Consider the following 10,180-nt stretch of genomic DNA (forward strand, 5'->3'; position numbering starts at 1 on the left):
TTCAGCAGTTGGCCCACAACCTTGGGAGAGGAAAAATAGAAGTTGCAAATGATAACAAGCATTGTTCGAAAGGTACTTTGAGTCCAATTCTTCAGCTTGTGGATTAAGTATTTGCATTAGGATCTTCACGTGAGGGGAAATTTCGGCGCTAATGGTGGTGGAGGAAAGAAAATGTTAATGGTGGAAGAAGAAGTGGAGGTGAGAATTAAAATGGGTTGGGCCACTGAGGCGGCATGCCATATGGCGTCCACCTTACCAAAATATCAATGACATGCGAGATTAGATGTCCACTAATGACATACTTAATGGAAGAGGGTATATTTGAACCATATCGGTAACGTCGGGGGTATTTTTGAACCAATACTTTAACGGAGGGTAAATTTGATCCTTTTCACCTAGTAGAGGGGCAAATTTGACCCTTTTCCCCTTAAAATTTGTCAACTTGAGGGATAGAATTCTTGTCACTTGTCAATATGTCCGCGGACAGCAGAGAAGCTAAGAGAGCGTCTTTAGGCTTAATTTTTGTTATTATTAGTTTAATAATAAGCAGTGTACTAATTAAACATGAGAGGTCATGGACATGGACCCCAAACAACATGTTGTGGAATTCTTTCTACCGACCATTTCCTTATTCTTGAAAAAAATGATAAAAATGGTCTCTTAATTTTGGTAGTAGGTTCAAAACAGCCCTCAAGTAATAATTAGGCAGTTTTAGTCCTTTAAGCTTGTCAAAAGTGAGCATATTTACAAAACTTTAGTTGTTAAATTTATCTGAAACTGTGAATTTTCTTTTTAACCAAACCCGAAATTTCCATCAACATCCCAGGAACCGCACATAAAACGTCATACCTAACACAAAAATAGATAAAACTTAATAGAAATTGTACCTCAAAAAAGTTGCTCCAGATTCTTAAAGTATATAAAAAATAACATAAATTATCAAAATTGTACTTCCAAATGTGAATCCCCGTTAAATATTTTCTATTTTCACAGTTCTGATTAAATTTAAAAATTAGAATTTGGTAAATATCTTACGAGACTAAAAGTGTTCATATTTGACAAATTTAAAGGACTAAAACTGCTTAAGTAATACTTAATGGACCATTTTTGCCAGTTTCTCATTTCCCTGCTTCCTCCGTAACTTCCATTTTACATAATAACATGGCTATATTTCTTCTTGGAAATCTCCTGCAAACAACAAACATAGTAGCAGTAACATAGTATTTGTCGTCCTCGTTAATCACATAATCCTATATTTATGTCTTCTTGAATATCCAGTTACAGGAGTCTTAAGAAGAACAAATAAAAGATGGCAGGAGGTGAAGGAGATCAAGAAACAAATTTGGAATTTACACCAACATGGGTTATTGCCTTGGTTTGCACTGTCATAGTTGCTATATCTCTTCTTGTTGAAAGAATCCTTCACTATGCTGGCAAGGTGAACGATCGACTAGTTTTACGTTGATTGTCAACTCGTTATTTCAGTAGTTGTTTTCTTGATTTTTCTTTTATGTTGGTTCATATAGTAATTCACTCTTTCTACTAGTTTTATGCTGACTGTCAACCTGTTTTTAATAGTTGTGTGCAACATAAAGTTTCCTTGATTTTACTTATATGTTAGTCCACAGTAATTCACTATTTTTGGAGGATCCGACATGTACCCATTGACTTTTTCGAAGAGTTCGAGCTACATAGCTAGCTGATATATATCATGTCTCTTTTCTTGATCAGCCAATTCCCCTTGGACAGAGAGTTATTATTATCTCTTATAGAGTAACATTTGTAAAACTCAGCTAAAAGAGCAGTGTTTGATAATATGAGTACCAATTGTGATTTTTCTGGCAGTATTTGCTCAAGAAAAACCAGAAGCCACTCTATGAAGCCTTACAAAAGATCAAAGAAGGTATAGTTTCAACTTCTCTTTGTACCTCTTATACACAATGACACACTTTTATAGAAGGTCATCAAAATTCAGAAAACACTCAAAAAAAAATCGGAAAAAGTCTTTTTTGATTGGATGGGAATGAATGAAAAAATATTTAACTGTCGCATATTCAATCTGGAATTTTGGTTCTTACTAGAATTTATACTACCTTATAAAGTTTATAAAATAAAACCATGGATTATACCAAGCAAATTACTTCTTTTAAATTTGAATACATTGTTTAAAGATGTCTGATTAGTACATATTCATATGCAGAGTTGATGCTGTTGGGATTCATATCTCTGCTGTTGACGGTGTTCCAAGAAAGAATTCTTAAAATATGCATCCCAAAGCACTTGACAAATCACTGGCTCCCTTGTAAAAAGGATGATGGTGCAACTGTCCACTTTCAGACCAATTTCTTCTCTTTAGTTCCAGGAGGAAGGCGCCTTCTTGCTGGATCTGCTAATTCTGGTTATTGTGAGGCTAAGGTATGTAAAAAGATACTTCTATCCCAATATATGTGAAGGTGTTTGATTGGGCACGGTATTTAAGAATAAAAGGAAGACTTTTCAAAATTGTGGTCTAAATAATAAGTCTTAGATATTTGTGTGGCTATAAATCATCTATTAAGGGAAAATAAAAAGTTTAAAGTCAAATTGTTACTAAATATAGAAAGGAGGTGTTATTTTTTTTTAGACCGACTAAAAAGGAAAAAGCGTCACATAAATTTAAAAAGATGGAGCAGTATTCTCTATTTAAACTTTGAAAATGACTACTTAGGACATTACAGAAAACATCCTAGAGAGAAGAGAACTAGACCGTTTTAAATAAAGGGCAGCTCGGTGGACTAAGCTCCCGTTATTCACGGGTCGACAAACATTGGATTGTTTTTGTGTGACATAACCATTTTAAGGGCTGGACCACATTGGACCTATTGCATGTAGTTTTCCCTTGTATTTCTGCAAGAGGCTGTTTTGACGGCACGTACCAGTGACCTTCTGGTCACAGGACGTCAGCTCTTACCTTGATGCCAAGACCCTCTTCAACCAGACCGTTTCATTTCTCTCTGCCAGTCTGATTCTGAAAATGGCAAACCTCAAGATTAATAAAATAGTTTCTATCTAGACATAGCTTTAGTTCATTTGCTCATGTTTGTGATATTTTTTATCATATGCCCTTGATGATTTGTCATGTTTTATTGATGATATTTTAGATTTTAGGATGGCAACACTGAATTTCTCTACACTCTCTTTTTGGAACTTAACAGGACAAGGCACCATTGCTTTCTCTCACAGCACTGCATCATCTCCATACCTTTATCTTTGTGCTGGCTGTTTCACATGTTACTTTCTCAGCTCTTACAATTTTATTTGGAAGTATAAAGGTAAAAGTTCTCAGTCATCATTCAACTTAGTTATATCCACCCATTTGTGTTTTACTTATACCAATGAACACTTGCTCTTATACACAGATACGACAGTGGAAATCTTGGGAGGATTCTATCCAGAAAGAGGAATATAATCCAGAAGAAGGTATATTACCTATTGTCTGCTGAGTCTTATTAGTATAGTTCCCTTTGAACTAACTAAACTGGATACAAAGTTTGCATAAATACTCACAAGTCACGAGTTTAAGTTCTGTCCACTGACGGTATATAGATTTTTGTACATTCTCAAGCTAAGTTGACCTACTACAGCAGGCAATTCTTTGTACCAAGCCTGATATTATGATATCATATTCATCAGAATTTACAGACTATCAACATAGAGTAATCTCTCTTATTATCATCTTAATGAACCTATATTGTATCTGCAGTACTTCGCTCCAAAGTTACAAATGTCCAAGACCATGATTTTGTCAAGGGCCGGTTTCTAGGTTTGGGTAAAAGATCACGTTTATTAAGTTGGCTGGTAAGCGGAGAATCTTCCATCTTAAGCATCCTTTTATGCATATTTGCAATTCTATATACATGTGTTGATGTGTGCGTGTGCCTGTATGTATGCCGAATGAGTTAAATTACACTGATAAAGTGAGAGTTATTTACACTGTCAGTGTAATATAAGTTATATCCTTTAGTATATCATCACTCTGGAACATGATCAGATATGTATTTCAGCAGGTTGCATATTACACATTCTGCTCATTGTCAATATTTTAGGGGTGTCGTTAACAATTTTCTGTTTTGCTCTTGATTCTCAGCATTCCTTTGTCAAGCAATTCTTCGGATCTGTCACAAAATTGGACTATACAACTTTGAGGCTTGGCTTCATTATGGTACATTTACATTAATATACTGGTTTAACCATTTTGGTTTCTCCATGAAGCTCAACTTTTGCTGATTTTTCCACCTCTCAGACTCACTGCAAAGGGAATCCAAAGTTCAATTTTCACAAGTATATGATACGCGTACTTGAAGCTGATTTCAAGAAGGTTGTTGGGATTAGGTGAGCTACACAATGGTTACCAAGTGAACAAAATAGAAATAAAACAAGGAAACATGTATTAGTCAATCTGATGTTACTGTTAAAAAATTTCGAAATATTATCAGCATAACATGATATCTCTAATCAAGTAAAATTTACCCCTCTCCTCTTTGAGGTTATCACTTACCCGTGTGTGTTTACCTCCAACAACCAACATCTCTTTTTCTTAAGGTAACTTATTGCCAGGTCCAACGCTTCTATCCGAACACGTATCTGATTCTTTATATAGTCAGCTTCGGCACTTAAAATTCTTTTTCAGTACTTGAGGCTTATCAGTTTTTTGGTCGGCTAAACCAAACGCGCTCTAGTTCCTTTTAATTTCAACCTAATGAAACTTTACAATTGCTTATGCAGCTGGTATCTTTGGCTATTTGTGGTCTTGTTCCTATTGCTTAATATTCACGGTGAGCTAAGTCATTTACTGTTTCATCCTCTTTCTTTATTAGCATAACTGCATTTGATTTTGCGTCTAGTATAAGCTCTTATGTTTAAATTATCAACCCCTCTTTTTTCTCCTTCCATCGGTTTTTGATTTCTCAGTCACTTTGTATTTGCAGGCTGGCACGCATACTTTTGGATAGCATTCATTCCCTTTCTTGTAAGTAATCAGTACTATTAAGAAATATACACTAATCTTTGTCAGTGCATCTTTGAGCTACTTGCAGTATGGTGGTCCAAACTTATTTCTTGATGCTTCAGTTATTTATATTAAATCAAACTTTACTCAATTTTTAATCTCTTTCTAACTTTACAGTCTGTTCAATGTTCAAGAGTTATAGCACTATGTTTGGTCAATCTTTCAAAATCTTCTTATTTTGAAAAATGTTTTTTGTCAAAAGTGCTTTTAGGAAAAAAACTTTTGAAGAATAGCAGTTTGTGTTTTGCTAATCAATCTGAAAAGTACTTTTGTCAATATTAAAGCAGTACCTTGAGCTTGGACAATGTTCCAAAAGTGCTTCCAGGGAAAAACTACTTTTCTAGCTTCTGAAAAATTGTTTCCGCTACTATTCCATAACCCTTAACTTTTCCCCCCTAAAAGCTGGACTAAACACCTGAACTTACTAGAATAAGCCTTTTGAAAGAAAGAAAAAAACACTTTTGGCTTCCCAAAAGCTTGGCCAAACAGGCTATTAATAGAAGGACAAGGGATTTGTGAAATAATCTCTTAATTAGTAGGACTCTTCTCATATTTCATGGATATATATAGCTTTAGCAATCTTAGTTAATAGTCACCAATCTTAGAATATTAACCCTTAGTTCAATTGTTCAAAAAAGTTTCAGTATCCTTCTACCAACTCCTAAAAGATGGATATGTTATTGTGATTATGCAGCTTTTACTAGCTGTGGGGACTAAACTAGAGCATGTTATAACTCAACTTGCTGGAGAGGTTGCTGCGAAGCACATAGCGGTGGAAGGAGATTTGGTTGTCAAGCCATCAGATGATCACTTCTGGTTTCATAGACCGCGTCTGGTCCTTTTCCTTATTCATATCATCCTTTTCCAAAACTCCTTTGAGATTGCATTTTTCTTCTGGATTTGGGTAATCACAAGAACATGACCTTAATCTCTTAACGAAACAATTGGCATATGCTTTTCGGTTCATTTTCTTCCGTTAGTAATTGAGAATATCATGTTTTGTTCATTGACAGGCTCAATATCATTTTAACTCCTGCATCATGGGACAGGTTGGTTACATCATCCCACGACTTGTCATAGGGTAAGTTCCCCCTCCTTCTCTAGCCGAGGAAAATACTTGCCTGCATCGGGTCTTTATGCCGAACCGAACAATTTAACCATGAGTCACAAATTAAAGTGAGAATACATATGATCAAACTATGGTTAAGTGAAAAAAAAATTATACGCAGGACATATGTCTTGTATTCACTCGCTTGGTGCAAACACCAGGGGTGGGTGAAACTTTACTTTTAGCTTATCGTTCACACCTATTTGAGTCCGACTTGTCTTACCATTAACGCCTCCACACCAACTATGCTAATATTTGGTTTAAAAGAGGCAATTATTTTGTTGAGAATATAATTTAGTAAATAGAAGTGTGCTCTCTTTAACATCTTAAGCTTTTAGATAAGATGGTCACATACTTCAATATGGTATTGGAGCATGTATAAGTCCTGAGTTCGAGTCTCACTGCCACCCGTTATTTAAAAAGAATTTCCACGTGTTTGACCCATGAAAAAGAATCAAGCTAGCACGTGAGGGGGCGTGTTGAAAATATAATTTAGTAAGTAAAAGTGTCCTCTCTATGGATGAGATGGTCAGTGTCACACACTTCAATAGATTTCATATTAATGAGGTTGACATATCTAATTGAGTTCTTCTGCAGGGTGTTTGTTCAATTCCTTTGCAGTTATAGTACTCTACCACTATATGCAATTGTCACACAGGTGATCTTTCTTCTACTACCAATTATTTACCACTTGGTTTAATATATTGTTTCACTTGTAACGTTCTCCTAATGTCTTGATGCATGAATGCAGATGGGAAGTTCTTTCAAGAAAGAAATATTCAACGATCATTTACAAGACGGGCTTCTTGTTTGGGCTAAAAAGGCTAGAAGGAGAGCTACCAATGGCTCCTCCAGCCAAGTGGTCCATAAAGAGTCCCCTTCTCCTATGGCTGTGCAGCTATCACAAGTAGAAACACAAGAATCTGCTATGGAAGAGGGCCATGCCGGGGAAATTAGGCCTGCGACCAACCAACTCAACTCAAAAGTAAATTAACTATTTGCCCCTCTGTTGGAGATGTTCCAGAAATGTCTGCGGTCGAGTAAATAGCTCTACGAACGAATGGATCTGATAAGACTTGGAAAATGGAAAGATTTGTATAAGTTATACATTTAATCACCGCTTTGTGGAAAATCGTTAGGTATGAATATGCCAACAACAACATTCCTCAGATATCTGAAAGCTGTTAAACAGTAAAGAAACTTGTAAAAGTGAGCAATATTTTTAGAGTATAAGCTGTATGTATACATATACCTACCTCAGGAAGAGAAAAGAATGGTCAGACTATTTTTAGAGTAAACTCGGTTGTATTAAATTTTTTCTCGGTAATATGGTTTTGAAGCTATATATATAGGTTGTTCGTCCGTGCCTTCCCATGTTCTGCACCATAAGTAGGCAAATGGATTGCTATTGAATATGGACCAAAGTTGTCACAACTTTCTGATATCTTTAGTTCCCACGTTTCAGTAGGTAATAACCAGCACAATGCAAATCTTACTCTATAAATACAGAAAATTTTCGTTTGTTTACTCTCTTTGACTTTTGACATTCATGCTAATAGTTGACAATCATGTTCGTGAGTGGAAAAGAGTTTCTTTAGACACGGACCACAAACTCACGAACCTAATAGTTGGAGACCGGGGAATGAATTACGTTACGGGAATCGAGGTTGGCTGCTTGTCTATCTAGGTGAGTATCGAACATGTCTCTTTCTACCGCTTGTGAAAGCATTCCTTCCTCTAAAGCTCTCCCTGTGGGGAACACAATCAGTCCATACAAGGACCTACCGAGTCATCCACCCTCGCATCTATTTGATGCGTCATGGAAGGAAAAAAGCATGTGAAATAATGTCCTCACTCAGCTCTCAGGTTGTCTGGGAATAGCTCCACCAGATATAGAAGAAAGGAGTGCAGAATTGGTAAGCTTTGCCATTCATTCTGGTCATTTAGCCCTTTGTTGCATGCTTTATTTTCAGATACTTTCCAGAGTGGTATCAGGGATGAAAACACCTTTCTCCTATATATAATCTCAAAACTTGTAATATCGTGGCACTTCCGCTTCAAACTAAATCAACGGATTAGCTCATACTAAGCAATGCAGCAAATTTACTTGCATTTTTTTGGGCTACTAATCATTTTAAATCGGGTTGTGGAATTGGAAGAACCATGCGTTTTTTCTTAGAGAAGCCGCCTCATCAACTCCCTATCTTTCGACCCACCTCACCGAGCTTAACGCTCAATGGAGTCTCTTATCTTTCGAACCCACCACACCGAGCTCAACGCCCTGTTCGTATCCAACTCACTGAACCCACCTCACCAAGCTCAACGCCCTGCTTTTTTCAACTCACTGAGCTTAACACCGTGAACTTCTTCACGAAGACCTAATTTGACAGGCCCGGACTACTGATTCAAGAGAGTTAAAAGACATAATTCCTTAAGGATTTGGTTTCAGCTGTAGTGTTTACTTTGAGCTTCTGTAAAGCAAAAATCTGAAGAAAAGAATAAAGCTGTAAATGTTTCAATTTCTACGTATCTATTTACCTTGAAGTCTAAAACTTTAGCTATTATTCTTTGAGCCTCTGACTAATCTATTGTATGAATTCTCAATCGACATTGTTACATCGATTGCAGCAAGTAGTATTTTTGGCAGCAACCGCCAAAAGGGACAATTTTTAGAACTATGGCTGTTAGTTCATTCTCTTTGTGGGTAAAACGAAAAGTAAGAATGTATCACTATACCATTAAACAAAAGAAAAGGAAAAAAAAAGAGTTTAAAATCAGAAAACCTGTTGTGTGTGCATAATCAGACAATCCTCAAAAATTCAAGGGAGCCAGGGTCGAAAACAATTTTAGACCTTTAAGCTCCTACTTCCAGTCAAATATGAAACTAAATTACTTTCCTAACCCGCAAAAATTGGCAAAAATCAATATAAACCAAAAGAAACAAGCATATCCCTGTTAGACAATGAGTTGAGAAAATGGTATTACCAACATCTTCCAATTTGAGAAAAACATGAGGTCGTAGATGAATTGACTAATCAATTGGCAAAGGATGAAATTTCATAAAACCAAATTCGGCATCAACATCAACGACATCTGAATCCCACATCTAGGTACAGCCTCAACCAATAACAGTAAGGGAGGAGGGGGAGAAGAGAGACCGGCAGGCATGCACCTCCAAGTTTAAGAAAAGTGATTTAAACTTTAAACATTACATAGGTTTGTTCAGGAAGAAAAAACATCATTTGAACTATAGTAATCACAGAGAAACCATCATAAGTTAGTCCACTTCTACAGCCAAACCATCAGAATCCCGTTGACACATCTAGGGATTCAGCAGCAAAAGACGTGAAAGTAGAGGAGTAAAGGAATTTCTCATTCTTCAGCGGCGCTTGCAGCACTTAGATCCACATTGAGGTCAAGAACCTGAACAAGATATACAATTGAGTCAAACTCAGTTAGGTCCTTCAAAGTTCAATTTAGTTATTACAAATAATGCCACCTTTTAAGTGAAATCTAGTGACTGAAAAGTAGAATACGCTACAAGTCTTATCTTTGGCCTTCATTTCCTTCCAACTACCCCCACCCACCCCCACCCCTTAACTCCTGGTGGCAGGAAGAGAGTAGCGGAGGGAACAGCGACCTAGGGAAAGTACCATTTGATGCAATAACGGTATATCTATGAATTTGAGAAGTTTTTCACCAGGATAGTTTCAGTACAAAAGCTCCAGCTTAACAAAAGTAAACATAAGATTTCACATGCTAGAAACTATGCTTCATATAATCTATGTGGGCAATGGTACAGCAACGTATACCTACACTTCCATGCCCCTCTACCACACAAACTGGAGAAGGGCACAAGAAGACTAGCAACAAAAATATAGATGCTTTGACAGATTAGTAAGAAAGAGATCATAGTGATTGATGGCTCTTTCAATTCGGCAATGGAAGGCTTTGGCGTGTACCAAAATAGAGAATTTGGGTCAGATTAATAAGCTTACGACCACTGAACAAACTTGGTTGACGAA

General features: G+C 36.6%; 2 protein-coding genes across 2 annotated transcripts in view; one reads left to right on the forward strand and one right to left on the reverse strand.

Annotated features, from left to right (window-relative positions):
• The first annotated feature begins 1,130 nt into the window (after nt 1–1,130).
• On the forward strand, nt 1,131–7,517 carry LOC132609247 (MLO-like protein 1). The gene is made up of 14 exons (XM_060323127.1): nt 1,131–1,438; nt 1,846–1,903; nt 2,201–2,415; nt 3,195–3,311; nt 3,399–3,459; nt 3,743–3,837; nt 4,127–4,201; nt 4,283–4,371; nt 4,765–4,814; nt 4,968–5,008; nt 5,742–5,951; nt 6,061–6,128; nt 6,753–6,813; nt 6,907–7,517. Exons 1-14 carry the CDS (start codon nt 1,310–1,312, stop codon nt 7,147–7,149), a joined length of 1,512 nt encoding a protein of 503 aa, XP_060179110.1. The 5' UTR covers nt 1,131–1,309; the 3' UTR covers nt 7,150–7,517.
• Nucleotides 7,518–9,194: 1,677 nt separating this feature from the next.
• Nucleotides 9,195–10,180, reverse strand: part of LOC132609248 (guanosine nucleotide diphosphate dissociation inhibitor 2-like) — a 6,838-nt gene continuing 5,852 nt past the window's right edge. The window contains exon 13 of the mRNA XM_060323128.1: nt 9,195–9,578. Within this exon, the coding sequence (XP_060179111.1) occupies nt 9,528–9,578 (51 nt within the window). The 3' untranslated portion in view covers nt 9,195–9,527. The remainder of the gene's footprint in view (nt 9,579–10,180) is intronic.

Source organism: Lycium barbarum, chromosome 9, assembly GCF_019175385.1.
Source record: "Lycium barbarum isolate Lr01 chromosome 9, ASM1917538v2, whole genome shotgun sequence".
In the NCBI taxonomy this organism is placed as follows: domain Eukaryota; kingdom Viridiplantae; phylum Streptophyta; class Magnoliopsida; order Solanales; family Solanaceae; genus Lycium; species Lycium barbarum.

Excerpts from the sequence above, each read along its gene's own strand:
- LOC132609247 (XM_060323127.1), top strand. The coding sequence starts at position 1,310 with ATGGCAGGAGGTGAAGGAGATCAAGAAACAAATTTGGAATTTACACCA. Across the intron at positions 4,372-4,764 it reads AAGAAGGTTGTTGGGATTAG|CTGGTATCTTTGGCTATTTG; the intron begins GTGAGCTACACA and ends TTGCTTATGCAG. Across the intron at positions 5,009-5,741 it reads TAGCATTCATTCCCTTTCTT|CTTTTACTAGCTGTGGGGAC; the intron begins GTAAGTAATCAG and ends GTGATTATGCAG.